At 37.6% G+C, this 18,342-nt stretch overlaps 3 protein-coding genes and 1 long non-coding RNA gene across 5 annotated transcripts in view; 1 reads left to right on the forward strand and 3 right to left on the reverse strand.

Annotated features, from left to right (window-relative positions):
* Window positions 1-109: 109 nt before the first annotated feature.
* LOC145908239 (ubiquitin-conjugating enzyme E2 variant 2-like) lies at window positions 110-2,384 on the reverse strand. Its single transcript, XM_082995472.1, has 5 exons — window positions 2,294-2,384; window positions 2,047-2,127; window positions 1,533-1,669; window positions 765-887; window positions 110-622 (listed from the first exon to the last, which is right to left on the reverse strand). Exons 2-5 carry the CDS (start codon window positions 2,060-2,062, stop codon window positions 485-487), a joined length of 414 nt encoding a protein of 137 aa, XP_082851598.1. The 5' UTR covers window positions 2,063-2,127; window positions 2,294-2,384; the 3' UTR covers window positions 110-484.
* A 966-nt stretch (window positions 2,385-3,350) lies between these two features.
* Window positions 3,351-12,295, forward strand: LOC145908238 (uncharacterized). 2 transcript variants are annotated; one of them, XM_082995469.1, is made up of 10 exons: window positions 3,351-3,677; window positions 4,281-4,374; window positions 6,613-6,792; window positions 9,503-9,635; window positions 9,940-10,071; window positions 10,157-10,239; window positions 10,351-10,481; window positions 10,834-10,938; window positions 11,332-11,464; window positions 11,964-12,295. In XM_082995469.1, the coding sequence occupies exons 2-10, from the start codon at window positions 4,367-4,369 to the stop codon at window positions 12,103-12,105; spliced, it is 1,047 nt and encodes a 348-aa protein (XP_082851595.1). In that variant the 5' UTR covers window positions 3,351-3,677; window positions 4,281-4,366; the 3' UTR covers window positions 12,106-12,295. The 2 variants fall into 2 exon arrangements, with proteins under 2 accessions (XP_082851595.1, XP_082851597.1); XM_082995471.1 differs by lacking the exon at window positions 3,351-3,677 and having other exon boundaries at window positions 4,243-4,374.
* A 1,532-nt stretch (window positions 12,296-13,827) lies between these two features.
* On the reverse strand, window positions 13,828-15,246 carry LOC145908881 (uncharacterized). The gene is made up of 3 exons (XR_014403041.1): window positions 15,125-15,246; window positions 14,929-14,983; window positions 13,828-14,640 (listed from the first exon to the last, which is right to left on the reverse strand). It is a non-coding gene; the product is annotated as an uncharacterized LOC145908881 (long non-coding RNA).
* A 1,279-nt stretch (window positions 15,247-16,525) lies between these two features.
* LOC145909768 (zinc finger protein GLI4-like) overlaps window positions 16,526-18,342 on the reverse strand; it is a 48,582-nt gene continuing 46,765 nt past the window's right edge. Inside the window, exons 26-29 of the mRNA XM_082997119.1 lie at window positions 18,155-18,241; window positions 17,970-18,027; window positions 17,804-17,899; window positions 16,526-17,515 (exon numbers count right to left, since the gene is read on the reverse strand). Coding sequence (XP_082853245.1) covers window positions 17,379-17,515; window positions 17,804-17,899; window positions 17,970-18,027; window positions 18,155-18,241 — 378 coding nt within the window. The 3' untranslated portion in view covers window positions 16,526-17,378. The remainder of the gene's footprint in view (window positions 17,516-17,803; window positions 17,900-17,969; window positions 18,028-18,154; window positions 18,242-18,342) is intronic.

An 18,342-nucleotide genomic window follows, 5' to 3' on the forward strand; every position in this document is an offset into this window, starting at 1 on the left:
TTTACATTAGTCTCGTCCATCGCACTGATATTGTACTTACAAAAGTTCAAAAAATACTCGTCGTTAAGAAACACCGACTTACACCATCCTTGTTACATAAAAATCAAAGCAAGGGAAAAAATCATGTATTTTTCAGACATCACAACCAGTTTTGATATATACAGCAAACGTTACACAAGGTTTTTATAGTGCAATATAACCCTTGTTATTAAGTAAGCACAGCACATTTTTTACCGGAACATTCTGAGATTTAAAGTAACTGTTATTATTTTGATGGATAAAATATGCATTAAATGCACAAAACCAAGAAAACATTTTACTTTTAACTATTAAATTTAGAGAAACAGAAACAGATTCCCTGGATCTTAACCAGAGAGAGTGAAATTAAATTAGAAGTACAGCAGAATTTTACAACTGTCAAAAACTCCCATTGACTAAAGCAATGCAAGCACATAAAACAGTATAACAGGCCATTTAGTATCGCTCAATAGTTTGTGCCCTCTGGTGGTTGCTTGAGCTTTACATTGGTTTTCTCCGCCATAGAACTACGTAAATCTGTTAACAGACTTTTTATCGTACAATTTTTCGCCCAACGTTTCAGTGCTGGAAAATCATCATCAACCTATGTAAGAAATTTGAAATAAAAAACAAACAAGAATAGGTTTACAAACACAATATTTCAGAACTGTATTTTTAGAACAAAATATACAAATTCCTACAAGTTTTTCATAAACAAATGATTTTCGTAGGTCTTAAAACATTACCTTTCCATTCGGTTGCACATGCTGTAGATTAATCTTTGTAGAAAACCTGACTTTAGGTGGCTTTGCTGGATAGTCACAACCGCAGTCTATAGCAACCTCATATATACGATGAGCAAACGGGGTCTAAAAAAGTTTGGTATGCTTTGAGTGGACTTTTGCATTGCTAGACCCCATAGCTATATTTCTACTAAAGCAAGTTTCACTGGCATGAAATGGCATGTGTTTCAATATTATGACAGAAACGCAGATGTAGATGAAGTTCATAATGTGGTTTTAGTCAGTTAATCAACTGGTGATGAGTGTTGTTGGGTAAAAAAAAAACAGCATTGGTCCGAGACAACTAGTCAAGATGGAGTGGTTGACTCTTCGGAAAATGAATCATTAGAGGGAATAATCAAATCTGATATTGTGTCGAACTTACATCTTTCCTTTGCACAATGGAAACAAAATTGACTGCCTGGGGGCTGATTGCTTCAAAATTATTAGAAACTTTTTGGGGGCAAACAAGCATAATTAACAGTCCCTAGGTGTGTTAAATGTAGATAAGTTAGGTTACAACATTGTATCATAAATCACTAAACATATCCAATAAAAAGATCAATAAATGTATAAAAGGTAAAAATGAATTTGATGAATAGACAAACAAATAATCTTTACACTAAAGTGGAACAATGATCCATTACTAAATGACCGCAGTCAATTTCGATAAACCTAAATTAGTCTAGATTTTTACACAAGTTAATCAAGCATGATTGGGGTGTTGCTTACATGGGTGGGGCCAATAATTGTACAAGTCCAATGTGTTAAAGAAGCATCATCTTGATCCCTCAGTCCCCAGCTAATATGACCACCCATGCCTTTGTAACCTTCATCTAATTCCTCAAGCAGACGGAAATTCCTGGGAACTGTTGACAAGATGGGCATTGTTGCGTTAGACTTTTTTTTCAAGTGCATTTCAATTAAGGATACATGATTATCTTACACAGTAAATTCTAAATTTAAGTTGCGTTAAAACTTTTTACATTTAACTGAACAGAATATGGGTTACTCTTTAGTGATTTAACAAGATTAGAAAGTCTGTAACATGAATGTAGTGTAGTCATGGTTTTCGGAAAATCTGATTACAAGGACTGGCCAACATTTGGAGTGCATAATGTATTGGTATTTTTTTTTCGTTGGGGGTCACTGAACAAAGAATGATTAAGCGAGATTTAAAAAACATTAATTCCTAATCTGTAGTGGCTGCATAGATTAAATACATCATACATGTACCAGATCTTACCTTCTACTGTTGACATTGTGAAACTGGAAGCTTATTTTTCACGGCAATATGTCAGCATACACATAAAGTAGAATATAATTTCTGCCGAATACAAAAGTAAGTTTGTCATTTTTAGCTATAGTTGTGAACAGAAATAAACCAAATAGACATAACTGCAAACCATATACAATCCGTACGATTGAACATCTTATCTATCATGACTCAAATATTACAAAACATTTAATTTTACTAACACTACACCACATACAGAAGAAATCTGCAAGGCACGGGTTTCTCTGGTATGCACTATGCAGTAAGGAGTATCACAGACTTTCCTTCAGGAAATCAAGGTACAACCCAAAAACGGTTTGACTAAAATCCTGACTGCCTGACTCGCCTGACTTGCCTGACTTCAACAGCAGTGTTTCCAAAACTATTTTTAGGAAAAGTCGCCTGATTGCCTGACTTTCGTGATTATGTGTTGCAATTGCCTGGTTTTCGTGAATGTGCGTTGCAATTGCCTGACTTGCATATGTTTGTATTTTAAATGCATGACTTTTGTTTAGTATGGGCACAGGAATTGCGCAGCTTTTGTGTGATTGGGAGTATTTGCGCTGTTACTTAGACCCTTGAAAGACCTATAGAAAGTCTGAAGATGAGAATGTTCTGCGAATCCAACACACAATCACGAAAGTCAGGCAATTCCAAAACACAATAACGAAAGTCAGGCAATTCCAAAACACAGAAGTCAGGCAATTCCAATACGCATTCACGAAAGTCAGGCAATGACAGCGCACATTCACGAAAGTCAGGCAATTCTAACACACATTCACGAAAGTCAAAGTCAGGCAATTCCAAAACACAGAAGTCAGGCAATTGCAACGCACAATCATGAAAGTCAGGCAATTCCAACACACATTCACGAAAGTCAGGCAATTGCATCACACATTCACGAAAGTCAGGCAATTCCAAAACACATTCACGAAAGTCAGGCAATTCCAACACACATTCACGAAAGTCAGGCAATTGCAACGCACAGATTACATGGCTATTTTTCCTGAATTTTTTTTGGAAACACTGGTGCTGAAGTCAGGCAAGTCAGGCGAGTCAGGCAGTCAGGATTTTAGTCAAGCCCCCCAAAAATATCAATGAACAATTCCAGAAACATTATTTTGCAGCCAAAAGGAAAATTAAAAAAAAACATAATTTTCTTGTGTTAATCAAATACATATAATTAAACAACAAACTTTTAAACAAATTTGCTAAATAGTTATTATTTATTAAATAAAGTAATCTTTCTAGAAAATTAATTACCTTTTGTACTTTCGTAGCTTTCATAAGTAGTTGGATGAGCGCCACGTTTTTGCCGAAAATATAATAAATAATATTAATACATGTATGTTATTATTAAATGCACAGAAATCAAGATAAAGAAGTAAAATAGTAATCAGTACACAAATATTGCCAAAAAATACTTGCTTTCATAAAAGTGTGTTTAATGCCAACAATATGAAGCGTGTCGTCCTTTTTTCTTTTTTCCGCAACGTCGTTTTTTAGCGCTCAAAAAGAATCGCAATTTACCCGATTACAGTCAGTACCCGATAAGAGATTTGGCGTTCCTATCAAAAGAAAACATAGGATACCAAGGAAATGTAAGTGCAAAATATTACGTGTATGTGTTCATAATGCGATTTTAAAACGTTTGCACCCTATAGCATGTCATTTGACAGCGGGCACTGTAGTTTATTTTCTAATTTGGTGTAAATTTGTGAAAGGAAAAATAAAACAAAGATAACGTTGAAAAAACGACGTTTAGATTATGGCATTGTCAAAAGGTTTCCGGAAGTATATGTCTTCCTTATAATTACACCAATACTTCCTGTGAGCGTTCACCCAAACCAGGAAGCTTTGTGCAAAGCTTAAAAAAAGGTAAAATCACGATTAGCAAGAAGTTAGTTTTATTAAAACTAATTTTCGTCTAAATTTAACAAACTTTCAATGAAAAAAAGAGGTTGCAGAGCAAAGTGTTATCCGCCACGGCATTAAAAAGCATAAAAACACATAATAAGGGTACTCGCAATGGGGCTTATAAATCAATGAAAAGCAGAGTGGTAAGCTCGCTTCCTTCGAACGCCTAAACAGACACCAAGGAAATGAGTAACAGCTGTCGTTGGATATCCTTCTGAAGAACAACATCAAATTCGAAGAACTGCGTTAGCCAGAATTAACCTATAAGCTACTGTATATGTTCTTAGAAATCTCAGAGCTGGGGTAGAATAAGCTACTACATCGTCTGTTGAAATCAAAGAGCCCCAGAAACTGTCATCTCTAAACTATCAGAATGGACAGGTCAGTATTTACACAACTTCTAAAGCTTGTTTTGTTAGATTTTTATACGCTTTGTGTTTTGTTTGCTATTGCAATTTGTTGTTTATATAACCAAGAAGATTCCCTGAATAGGTTTAGAATTAACGTCACGATAATTTGTAGTAAGTTAGTTTTTACGAATTCTGTTTGAAGGTAATTATTGACAATGTTTTCGTAAACTTTGGTCAAATTTTGAAACGTACGTTGACTAATGTCGCATCTATGGACTTAGCGATTAAGAATGAGAAGTTTCCAATATCAAATTATTCGATAAATTATTAATTAATCGCCACACTCTTCAATAAGTGTACGCGAAAATGTTTTGGGGAGTTGCTTGTATATTTTTGTTATTGTGTTTTACTAAATACACAATGCCATTCGTTTCTCCCAATATTGCCAACCGTAAGTTGACAATTTATTTTTAAACCTGTTTTAAATAGGATAGTTTAGTTTTTCCGATTTTTGTGGCGTCGTCTGGCGTGCAGCACTGTAATAAAACACGTCAGTTTTAATCAAGTTACTGAACTGTTTCGTGCAGTATCCGATTTCCCCTATAACGTAACTATTGACTTAAGAATTTTAGATGCGGGCTGTATAGAAAACGTGACTACTTTTACAACGTCAATGCGTAAAAACAGACGCAACGATACCCGCTTTCCGGTCCAAACGTATATGCGCACCACCGTATCACGGTATTTGTTCTAAACAGAGCCCTTGTGACAACTCAAGTTTCATGACACAGCGTCGGTGTAATTAAATTACTGGGCTTCATTCAGTTCCTGTTTGGATTGGGGGTTTGGAGAAGTAGCTGTTATGTTGAAACGAATCGCGATAATGATACACTTTATCGCGATACTAAGAGTATCGATTCTGTTTTTAATGCCCAACAGTATACAGACCAAGTGGCTTTGCTTTATGGCATCCCAATACACCCATGAATATGCAATTTTCTTGGATTTTATATTTACGCAAAACTGTATGAAACTAGAAAAATATGTTCTTCCAAAAAACATGTTGTCTGTTTGCCATAGTTTGCAATACAAGACTGCAAAATTATAATTAGACAACGACCTTATTTTGGTGAATTGGAAAACCATCAAATACTGCCCATTATACACCTCGTACATTAATATTGCATGGACGAAGGAACAGCGCCAGAGCTTGTCATTTCTGCGGACATGTTCCCTGCATTATCCCCACTTATACGCATTCTCCTAAAATCCTTACACCCTTTTTTAACATACTATTACACGTGGTTACGGAGTCATATTTCGCAATATTGATTTCGCCTCCGCATTGTTAAGGGGGCTTAACATTTAAAAGGATTCGGGTCCAAACATTTTTATAAGGAAACCCATTGATTTAACGTCTTTTGTGCTGTTACTGACGTTCTTAAGAATAACGGGCCATTAATGTCATTTCATGCTGTAGCCAAAACATGTCAATTGTACATTCTCGTGTATTCTTAGAACTGCAAGTAGAGTTAGTTTGCATTCCCATGCACATCTCTGTGTTCCTATCTGTCAATTCAAACTACAAACGTCACTTGGGAATACCATTTCCACCCGCGCAGCCTGTCCGCCAATACTGTGTTATTAGCTGGTCTACGAGTGGATGGTTGTCATTGATGATGTCACAATCCCCCATTGAGTGTCATATAGAACGTGGCCATTATTGTTAACCTTTCATTCAAACAGAAGCTGTGTGTATTCGATATTACGCGTTATGAAACTAATATTGACATCCTTCAGGGTCGAGTATAGTGACGGTAATTTGGGTTTTAATTAATCATGTGCTTTCGTAGGTAAAATTTTATCAAAAGAAATTGTTACATGTTAAAAAATGTTTAAAAGGTTTTGATTCAACTTGACCTTAAACAACCTAAATAATATCAGGCATTGCCACACCAGTATTGAAAACGTGGATTTCGTATTACATAATACTGCATTCACCAATATTGCGTCACTGGTTAGTCTGTCTGTGCTGTTGAAATCTAGCACTTTTCTATCGTCACAGACACATTTGACCGCGCTGTTAGTGAGGGGGCTTCTATGATAGGACTTTAACATACAAGCATAAAACGTCAAAACTAATTGTACATGCTAATATTTTTTCGGTTTGAGAAAAGCCCAGCTGATCCGCAATTCCTGGTACCGGACCTTAATCACAGAGCAGTGTAATCTGAAGTCTTACGTTCATTTGTTCGTGTGTGTCTTGCAGCGAAATCTACAGGAACAGAACACTGACTTGTCCCACGTCCGAGAACCACCACATACACTGGCGGAGAATGTGCGTGGACCACATCGAAGTGATAGGATACATTCTTATACCTCTGGCTATTTTTGGAGTCGTGGCCAACGTCATCACCATCATCGTGATTGTAAGATCTCCAAGATTGAGGTAAATTGCGCTTTTATTGCTGAGAATAACTGACTTTTAACATTTAAGCAGGGTTACCATACACCGTCCTACCATATTTCTAATCTTTGTCCATAGGACTACTACGTTTCAGAAAATATTACTTTTCATTTCAGGAAATGTTTTTTTTTACCAGCGGCCTTCTCCTTATGTTGTTTTTATCTCCTATACGTTAAATGCAAACTTATTTATGATAAATATCATTATGTTGACGACATTATTTTGGTAACGCCTGGATCTCTAAAATCTTAATACTGGTTTCCTATACAGTATCACAAAAGAAAAATGTAGTCATCTTAATGTCTAGTTGCCTTATCTTAAGATCGAAGGCACCCCCGTCTAAATTTATATAAAACTAACAAAAAAGGTATTGGTATCATTTCCATCATCTGGCGGTTTTTGTGTTATTCTATATTATAATCCAAACAGTCGTTGTATTAATGCAGAATAGCACAACAGATTATCAAGCAAGAAAACCCGTAGCACGCTGTTTTTGTATGCAAAGCAAAGAACCGTATATTGTTTATCCGGTGTCATTTAATAATTGAGTGTGTTATTTTTAACACTTGGTCGATTTTTCCTCAGCAAAACATTTGCTTTCAAAATCAGCTGTGAATGGGAAATGGTCGATTTTCAATTTATCTAAATACTTTAAATCGATTGCTTTTTCTAGGTGCTGTTTTCAAATTCTTCTGAAGTACATAGACTGTCTACAATTAAACGCCGTATTCGAAATAACAATCTAAACAACTGGGGCTCAATTGTCCCGTAGTTTTGCTTATTTGCCAACTGCATTAAAATTTAAATTACATACATTAATAATAAATTGTGCAGTTGAAAGGCAAAAGACATAAGTAGATTTTTTAATGCTTATTCCTCTTGCATTGCTTTTCGTACTTGGCCGCTCTTATGCAATATTGCAGAGTTAATTCATAGTGCATGGATGCGTAATGAAAAAGGTCGCCTAAATGCCATTTAATTACTTACCTGACATTGGCTAATCATCAGATAAATCAGTAACGCAAGAAGACCTGATTTTTAATTATCAACAAGGAATCGAGTTTGAACTTGACTTCCAACATTAATTTCTGCTTCCTTAACCGAGCCTAGCATTGATGTTGACCTTTGGTTAGCCCAGAGGTCAGCAAACGTCGGCATGAAACGAGCCAGTTACCCTCTTTTTACACTAAGCTGAAATATGTTTGGAACCGCAAAATCTTAATTGGTAGGGATTATTTTAACCTTTCTACGCACAAGAAACATAATAAGCGACACCACGCACGGTTTCAGTGAACTTAAAAAAAACAAATGAACAGCCAAGTTCACCACAAATTTGAAATGTTTCCTAACTATTTACATTTTAGTGGTTTTCTTATGCGGTTGCCGTCTCTATGAAGCCAAAACAAAGGGTTTAAAAGCCATTCGTCACTACGAAACCATGGGTTGCCGACCTTTAGGTGAATGCGGTGAATATAAAGTTAACGTAGTTAGAGTGCTTCTTAACCTTTTCCGACTGTTTAAGTCAGTTGAATTTCATTCTCTTAAAATGTTCCACGATACTTTTTATTTATGTTAAATATGGAATCGTGCAAATTTATCTTCGGGTGACGTCAAGGATCGCAAGAACAATTGACAAGCTTAAAAGACAATATTTAGAATCAAGGACGACTTGGCAACACAATGCTGTAAAAACAAATAAATGCTTGGTTCACATCGCATTTACCCTGTTTATCACGCCAGCAAATACTTGCTTGAACCATTCAGCCGGTTAAGAAACAACTGTTTGAAGTGGCAACTAAACGAATTAGTCGGAGCTTTTAAACTTGGAGTGAATCGGGAATGTATTCCGAATCGTTTATCGGCATTTTAGGGAGTATTACGCGATTTGTTGCATGCCAACTGTCGGTGTATTGACAGAGATGAAGCAGTTATGTGTAATTTAACAACGTATAATGTTGCAGTTACCGTTGTAGTATCTGTTGCATTCGTCTTTACCCAATGTGATTTTCTGATATAGTTTGTATTACACCCTTTAAAATGTAATGTGAAGCTGGTAATAGCGATAGCGACTATCGGTTGTGTATTTAAAGTGGCCACAATTTCAATCAATTAAGAAAATTTGGAATTTTAATCAAACCTGTTTCTTGCATGCCACCCTATTCGTTGATTGATTTAATGCCAACTTCCCCAACAACAAAAATAAAAAAAATCCCAACAGGCCACGAGTGACGCATAAATAAATAATGCAATTTACTAAAACCCCCCTCACAAGATCTGTTTTAAAGTGTGACTTAATTGGGTTTTGCGGCAAATATCCGCGTCAAAAATTCTGAAAATGCGTCCTGCCATAATCCGGATTACACGACGCTGAGAAACCGTGCATGGCAAAACTTCCTGTCTTGCGAGGTCGATATAAACGTGTTCCCGTTTTGCAATGCGCAAATGTTCTTTCAATGTCTGAGATATGCAGACTGGAAAGAGAGTTTTGAAACATAGTTCGTTAAATACAGTAAAATGCTTAGACTTTTAATGAGTTTTAATTGGTATTTTCATTCGTAACTTTTCTATTCACTCATGGGAGAAAACTTCGTCTCCGAACCAATTCAGTATTATTATTTTTTCCAGAACCCAGAAGATGAAAACACAACTAAAACAAATGTGCATTAGTTTATTTTCACCCTTTTGTCATTAGATCCCCGATCAACGAGATTCTCTTGAGTTTGTGCGTCTCAGACATCGCATCTTCGCTTCTCAGCATCTTCTTCATATACGGCATCTTCGTGGGTCATCTACATGGCGATTACATCGGAATCATAATTTCCAACGTAAGGTTTTTTTTTCACGTGACTCTGTATCAGGTAGGCGACGGTCGTGGAATTTTTAGCTGGGTGTTCAATTATTTGATTGTTTTGGGCGCCACACTACAGGACCGTCATCATCAGATCTTGTACTTTTACAAGTTTATTGAATTTTAAATCAATTGGTACAACATATTCGTACGTAATTACTTCATCTTTTCTGCGTTTAATTATCTTTTCAACAGCAACCGAAGGCAAGGAAAACGCTCCCACTGTCGCAGTTTGTACAGGCGCTCAGTTTATATTTGTTAAAATATGAGCTTGTTTTTAGGTCAGCTTCTTTATCGGCACGTTCGGTACGTCAGTGGTCACGTGCCTCCACATCTGCTATTTCGCCTCTGTGCGCTTTGTTTCCATCAAGTGGCCAACACGTTTTCGGAGGCTGAAGCCTGTACATGTAAAGGTCGGCAATGGATATCTAATCATTAAAATTATTCAAGATTGCAGCATATTTTTGACCTCAGATATAAACATAATTTTGTTTACAGATCTTTAGTATAGTCACTTGGATATGCTGCATGGTTGCGATAGTGATTGTTATGTCTCTGGAATTGTTCGGAATCTTAACTCCGTAAGTATGATAAAAATGTCTGGAGCGGGATTTGAACCCGCCCCTCCAGGGGAAACTGCGACCTAAACTAAAAGTTAAATCGCTTCCTTATTTCCATCATATATTTTTCAGATTACAAGGATCTGTGATGGCAACTGTATATTTGGGCTCAATTATTGCCCTAGCGTGGTTGGTGACAATTTGTTCGGTTGCGACTGGCATTGAAATAGTTCGAGGTCGCACTAAAAGAAGGTATTTGCAAGGTGAGACCAAATTTCTTATGGCATCCAATAAAACGTATTTCGAACTATGTAAGGTAGACTTTCCCTTTGTTTATTCTTTGTTTATTCGAAAGGATTAAAGGTTTTATCGTTTTTCTGTTAGATTTTAACGGTAATTAATGTATATGAAAAGAAGCATTTAAATTAAGAATAAGTGTTCGGTTTAAGGTAATATGTTGGAATGGACGATAGTGATGATGTAATTTGCATAATACTGAATATGTGCATGTCTTGAAGTTAAACGACTTGTTATCTTTTTTGTTTCTCGTATGCCTGTAATTTGTGCAAATCGCTGCTAGAAATTGATTTGAATTTCCCGTTTGTTTTCCTATAGGAGGAAGAGAAAGCGAAACGAAACGACGGAAGAAGGAAAATCGGGCAATCCACCAACTTGGACTCATTGTTGGGTCATTTTACTTCGGATATTTGCCTATTTCTGGTAACCGCTTGGTGGGGTTGCAGAATTGTTACTGACTGTATAGTTACTATAGTTTATGGTTGTAATGGAGTTAAGTATAGAAAATGCACTCTTCTAACACACAAATAAAAAACTTCATCTACCTTTATGCCCAAAACTACCTGAAATCAGCAGGTACGTTAAAAATACGTAAGATATATGGTATGAGCTATTGCAGCCTGCGTTAAGGCTTGTTATCATGCCTTCATGTAAAATCCTTCCGTAATGCGTGCTCAGGGCAGCGTGGGTCAAAAGTCCGGTATTGTGAAAAACTAAAATGTTAAAATATTGCCGTAACGACGCAAATGAAAATATCCTAGTTTACATACCCACACCATACGTTGCGTAAAAAAACCGTTGTTTTGTGTTTTCCAGTTATATTTCTGTACAAGTTCTTCAGTCAGGATAAACTTGGAATAGAAACAAGAACTTGGCTCTTCATGTTCGAATACCTCTGTCTGCGTTTCAGCGAATGTCTTAATCCCATCTTCTACAATGTTGCATCAAAGTAAGTCGTTTCATGTTCATGTGTTTCCATGCAATTTCGCAAATGGTCTCAGTTAGCCTTCCATATTTTTTCTATTCCTTTAAACCTTTTATTACATCCCAAATAACGACTAAATGTGACAGGAGCAGGATTCGAACCCGCGCCTATAGGGGAGACTGTGACCTAAACGCAGCGCCTTATACCACTCGACCTTCCTGTCCGATTGCTGCTGTAGAGTGCTCGCAAGGGAACCATCGTGTAAAGCTTTTGTTGTTAAATATAGTCCACGCGAAAATACGTTCGCAGTCCTATAATTAAAGCGCACTGGCAAGGAAACAGTTAAACCTCCGGGGGCGGTTGTAGAAGCAAGAAGCACTGCGTCCTCGCGCTCAATTCAATTGAAAACAAACGCCCTCTGGGTTAAAAAGGGCCGCTATCGCCATTAGAGATGCTGTCACGTTTGCAAATCACGGCCACGCAGAAGTTACAACCACCCCATTCCCCGTGTATTATTTTGCAGGAGAATGCGAATTGAAACTCGTAAGCTGGTCCGCCAGGTTTGGAACTGTGCCATAAAGGCTATAGGAAGGGGAAGTATTCGGTCCATTCCGGACAACAACGCTATGAGATCGTCATATACATCAGCCACTCAAAGAGTATAATAAGGTGCACCGATTCCTTCCTGACCCCGGCACAACATCCTACAGTTCAGACTTATGATGTATATTGCCAATTTTCTGACCTTTCCAAATATTCTCCTAAACTGCTTGTAACGAATTTCAGCGTTTACTGAAATATTAGGATTGTGTGACCTAAATATATTTAGCTTTGTGCTATTGGTCTCATTTTATTTAAACTTATTCCCGGACGACGTACCATATATCGCCTACACCCGTGGATATGGAAACTTCTTTACAATTTTCACTTTTCTTCTTGTTTCCACGGAGTTCACAGCCCAGAGTGCAGAATATGAGCATGCATTTAAACGAACCAAATATCGTTTATGCCATTTCTACGTGACATGTAAAAATGTACGCTTCACTTTCCTGTGCAACAAAATGGTGCGAAAACTTTTTTAAAGCAACGTTGGCATAACCGAAATGACAGAAATTAATGACAGTGTGCTTAGATGGAGAAACGCACTGTGGTTACATGGAGATAAATGGCAAGGTTAAACATTGGCGCATTGTTACTTTAGTAAACTCTTGAATAAGCACGCGAGGTTTCAAATGTTTAGAAACAAATTTGTACAAAAGCATTCGCATCACTGGGTCCTCCAAGCAAATACTCAAAATTTCCACACCCACTAACGTGCTTACATGTTAAAATTAGCAAAGCGATCTGTAGACACCTCATATGGGGGATGTTTAAATGTGCGTTCACAAAACTAGGACCCCAGACCTTTTGAGCATCAGCGCAGCCTTTAGTATTGCTCAGCGCCGGACCACCATTAACCTTGCCCCAGATTGTAACCCAGTTTCCAGATTTCGTCCAGACTATCGGCATGTTTCCAAACTCGATGACCATTCGATTCCCACTCCTTTGCCGGAGGTCATTTGGTCAAGCACTTGTCATCTACCGGACAGTTGACAACGGTTGAGGATATTTACAAGCAACTTGCCGACCGCTGTGCGTTTCTCCCGGGAAATTATTCGAATCACCTTTTAATTGCGAGCATTTGGCAACACGTGACGTCCCGTGATTGCCATGTTTGCGGTTTTGTTACATCGTTGATACTTTCCTGTGGTAAACGCACCAAGCTTTCCAAACGATTGATGGCAAGTAGATCAACGACCATTGTAAGACCTAAAGTAATTCCACTATACCTTCGACAGAAATATTCTATTTTGCTTGTGGATCGAAACAGTGGCTTGTCTCGAACTCCCAGATTTCATATTATTGACGCCAATTTGCTTCTATTTTTACTTGGTTTAAATTAATAAAATTGGTCAAACAAAAAAGTTTAAACGAGATTTTTGCACTTTTTTAAAAACAATTGTCCTTTTTATTTCCACGTTGATTAGCCTGTAACAATATAATTAATCAACATCCAGGAAACTCCAAGGAGTGCTATCTGCGTCGGCGTACGATATTTAATTATCATTAATTTTGCCTACAACGGCATGGACAGCTGCTTTCTTACACAAATAGTATTTTAGCAGGACACACTGATTCCTGTAACGTTTTATGAGAAGTTAACAACAGGAAATGTCATTTTTAACAGGATTATATGCCAAGAGCAGCCCTGTTTCAATTGTGGTGTGCCTGACAGCAAAAGTTGCACAGGAAATCTCATTTCGGGATATTTGGGCTGTTAGAACGACAAAGACACAATTCACTAAAAGTTCCTTAGCAACTTTATAAGTGCATCTAATACAACCTAGTGTATCCGTGCACCATATTTATTTGCACTATTGGGTTTCCTTTAAAATAAAACACAATCTAGACTAGAAACGAATGAGCCAAAGGAGTGCATGTCCAACACTCTCCAGCTACCAGTGTCGCGACAGTAATACGCAAGTTGTTGTCCACCGTAAGTCAAGTGCTTGTCAACATCACATGCCAGGCGCCACATAACCCTTCGGGCAGCAAATCAAATAACTTCAACCAGTTCCGCGCCAAAGTGTCGAGATCACGATGTTGTGACACATGACAGTGTTGGGAACTTTAAGGTTCTTTTTAACACATACTGTATATCGTAATATATTTTAAACATTTTTGCGTTGCCCAAGTTTATTGAATCTCTTAAGTGTTGTGGGCCATTTTGATATGTTCTAATAAGTGAACAAAATAAATGAAACAAGATTTACAAGTTTCGAAGCGATCGCATAATGTTTTGGGCGATAAAGTCCCAACGACTTTCGAAAATCCAAGCGTGCGCAACTCAAAAGCGAAAAAAGTGTCCTTTTAAAGCAAAGGTTTGGACAGAACACGTGTATATTATTTACAACAACCAACACCTTTTACCAAAGTGAAAGCGAACAAAAACATGCGCCGAAAGAATGAAAAGAGAAGATAAAAATCATACATTTAATGTCGCGAAGTTACAGCGCATTGTTGCAGAGGTCACAGGAGACTGCGAGTTCATTGTAGGTCAAAATGGTCTCGTTCCAACTTCCGCTGCAATTTCCTTTCAAGGTCAAGAGCAGCTGGCCGGCAGCCACCAATGCTATAACAGTGCAGGCAAAACAAACCTCCTGCAAAATAGGAAGTAAAATTGAAAACGTCACTGTGACATCAGCATGGAGTCCTGTACTTCTGTCAGCGAATACAAAAAACACGCCGCTCTGCAATAACACGTTATGGTTGTTCTTTCGCGTTTTGGTGTTTTTAATATTTCAACAGAAATTAATAATGAGAATTGCAACTTAATTACCAATAAAACCAAAAAACCGTGCGGTGTTTTTGGAAAGGTCCACAATTTTACGTAGAGATTTCAATTAATTACCTTCTCCACATTATTCAGAAAAAACAAGCGAACTTACCAATTCCCTGTATTTTGTGACATCGTGGCTTGCAAAAGGGCGTGCAATAAAGTATCTAAAATATAAATCAATCATAATAATATTAGACCATGTTAGATTATAGTGGGATTTCCGTCCATTAGGCATTGAAAGAACTAAGGAAACAACTGCAAAATTAAAATAACATAAAAAAGAAGCAAATAATACAAAATCTTACCGCAGATGTCGATCCTATGCAAGCCAAAAACAGCAGAATAATGACAATCTTGTTCATTTTGTCTCAGTAACTCAACCGGGCCCACAAAAACATCTGGCGGAATGCCGCCCAATATCGGAACAGCGCTGCACTAAAACTTTTCTCAAGAGAAAGGTGCGTTCTGTGACGCAACGCTACGGCCATTCTGACGTCACAGACAAGGTCTTTGAACGTATTTCTACGCGTCAGGGCCAGGAGCATCAGACCAGCTTCCAAGGCTTCTGTACATCGAGATAAGGAAATTGTTAAACACTAATCGGCGTACATTCCCATCCGCCTGCGCACGATGGTCCATTGATTCCACCATTACATCTGCTTTAAGTAAATCTTCAGTGCGATCGGCATGGTGCAATGGGAGCTCGTTGACCTGTGCGATCTTGGTGAAGACACGGCTAATGTCCGGTATTGGAGTTATGTTGGTCAGATATTTTGATCCTGATCACTGTGTGCTTGCAACCATGGTGTTTGGTAACAGCTGTTGTTTTTTTTCTTCCTTCAACTTTGCATGGAAACATGTGGAGGCTGTAGTGAACACATCCATGAAATAAGAAATGCAAATGTTAACTTAATTTAAAACTCACAACACGTTTAACTATCCATAAGCAAAATTTTTGTTTAAATGGTTTGGTAACGATTTTTGAGACTTTTTTGTTGATATTGAACGACTAACCATTTGAAGCACTTGTAACCGCAGCCTTTAATTTGAAGCTGTGCTGTGTTGCTGAATTGCCGCTGTCTCTACTCATACTTTCCTACTTATTATTGAATTGGAGCGGTCAAGTTTGTAAACGTAAGGTTTTCTGCAAACAAATACATACGATAAACATATAAAATACACTATTGACAACATAAGTCACACTTACCGACAGTAGGGCCTTACCGCAACAACATGAAACGTTCGCTTTTAAACGTGTACTATTTATAAGGCGTAGACAAATTAAGCCACGCGAGTAATCAAGCCTACCAGCGGCAGTTATTTAGTTGCGTTCAAGACACAAACTTGGCGATTTACAGCACTAATTTAAAAAAAAAAAAATAATTCCAACGGCACTGAGAACATTGCAGCATGCCTTGTCTTGTCATTGAAGGTTGAAAACAGTTGGCAAGTTATCCAGAAGTGCCATGGAATTGCTTCCGGATCATACAGCAATACATTGAATCGCTTTTACCCTGTTATTGTCAAGTAACGCGTTGAGCTCAACAAGCATGCAACTTTTATACATTACTGTACGGAGTAAAATCTATGATTGTTGCCAAAGACAAAAACAAATTGGTGGGATTTTCATCAATTATAGTATTTTGCTGATTTAACCCTTTAACAAATGTTAAAAACATAAGACTAATTCTGTAGTAGAAATGAAAACACCACCACTGCTGTTTATAACTTTGCTTCTTTTTTGCTCGCTGGCCAAGGAAAGTTATGTACAAGCGGTAAAACGCACATACAAAATAGGACACTTCTGAAATATGGGAACAATAGAGCAGCTCGAAATTATTGTCAACGTCACAAAGGAAATTACAGCAAGGTTTAGGCGTCACAAGTGCTCAGTACCGTTGGCATGGCGGAAGGTCAATTGTGTGGTTTTGTAAAGTAATTGTCTGGATGATGCCGCCATCGTTGGCACACTTGATGCATGATTGAAAATGGATTTGAAAAAAATACTCTCATATGATTGGAAATAACAAATTTCGTACAAAAGAATTGGTCGCCAATGGCACATATTTCAACTTGGATTGGGTTTTGCAATAAATAAATGCAGTCGACGCGGCGAATGACGTATGTTTTGTTAAAAATACAGCACTGCATGACTGATTTGTGAATTTACCTTCCATATAACGCACTAAATGATGTCAAAAACAATGACAGGTTCAAATTGCAAAGGCATCGATGTGTAAGGAGTAACATGGAAATATAAAAAGTAGCGTGAATGTTTCAATTGCACTCTTATAAAAAAGTTCAATGATTGGGTAATTGTGGCCTTATTGTTACGAATACAAGCTTGCATCGTCTGCATCTGCAACGTGGGCAAAATTAGGCAGGACGTTAATATAAAGGGAACAAAACAGAAAACGTGAAACTTCAGGATGGCAGAACTCGAAAATAGAAAAAAAGCGGCGCAAAAAGGTAATGTGTGAACATAGAAAAATATGTTTCCGTACGGGATTGGTCAAAGTAATAAAATTTTATTCACGTAATCGTTACATCATCCATGAACTACTGAGGGGGTAGCATGCCAAGGTATTTGTTTTCTTCCTCCAGGGCTGATAGCATTGAACTCATGCTGTTAATTGCCATGTTGGAGGCCGGATGTTGGTTCAAGTTGGAATAAGGTTTATTCATAAGTGGAGTGGCTAAAAACAAGAATTATTCGTTTTGGGAGGAATTTCTTCAAAATAACAAATGCCCATGTAGGTGGACCGGATTTAAAAAACAGTATTTTATATACTGTATCACACGCGACAAAAACCAGAAAAAAATTACTATAATCCTACAAAATATCACCTCATATCAGAACTCCTAACTTAAGAATTTCGCGTCGTACCCCCCCTGACAGAAAAATTTTGCCAACACTAGGATAATATTTGTTCGGAAAATCATCATTTGTAAGATGACAAAAGATATCAAAAAACGGGATTTACCCATTCGTGACGAAAATGCCGACATGGGAGGAAGCGTGACGTCAGTGTTGGTAGCCGCACTCATTGCATCATCATTGTCGATGTCACGGCGATAAGCTAAAATAAAAACACAATGTTTTGGACCTCATGTTTTCTTACTCACAATTAGATAAATGCAAGATCGTACCATGGTCACCGTCTGGTCCCGTTGTACTGTCAGCGGGCATTTTGATGTAGGGTTGATTCTGAAAACACGTTTTGGACAATATTTACAACATGCTGTGGCCGTAAATGTTGAAGTCAAAATCACACAAGAACTAATGGAGAAAGTATGCATTGGAAAACAAAATATCCAATGAAGGAAGTATTTACCTCATTCGTCGCTATGTCACCGAGATCATCTGGTTTCAGTTCTGGAATGCAATCAAAAAATTCCTGCTGCAAAATTCCTTCCGGTATCTAATAAAAATGTGTGGTCACGTTAACAATAGAGCCACAAACCCACAACCAGGGGTACAACGTTTAGCACAATCGATTCAGACGGGGTTAAGGGCAAACAC

This window comes from Ascidia mentula, chromosome 7, assembly GCF_947561715.1.
Source record: "Ascidia mentula chromosome 7, kaAscMent1.1, whole genome shotgun sequence".
NCBI lineage: Eukaryota > Metazoa > Chordata > Ascidiacea > Phlebobranchia > Ascidiidae > Ascidia > Ascidia mentula.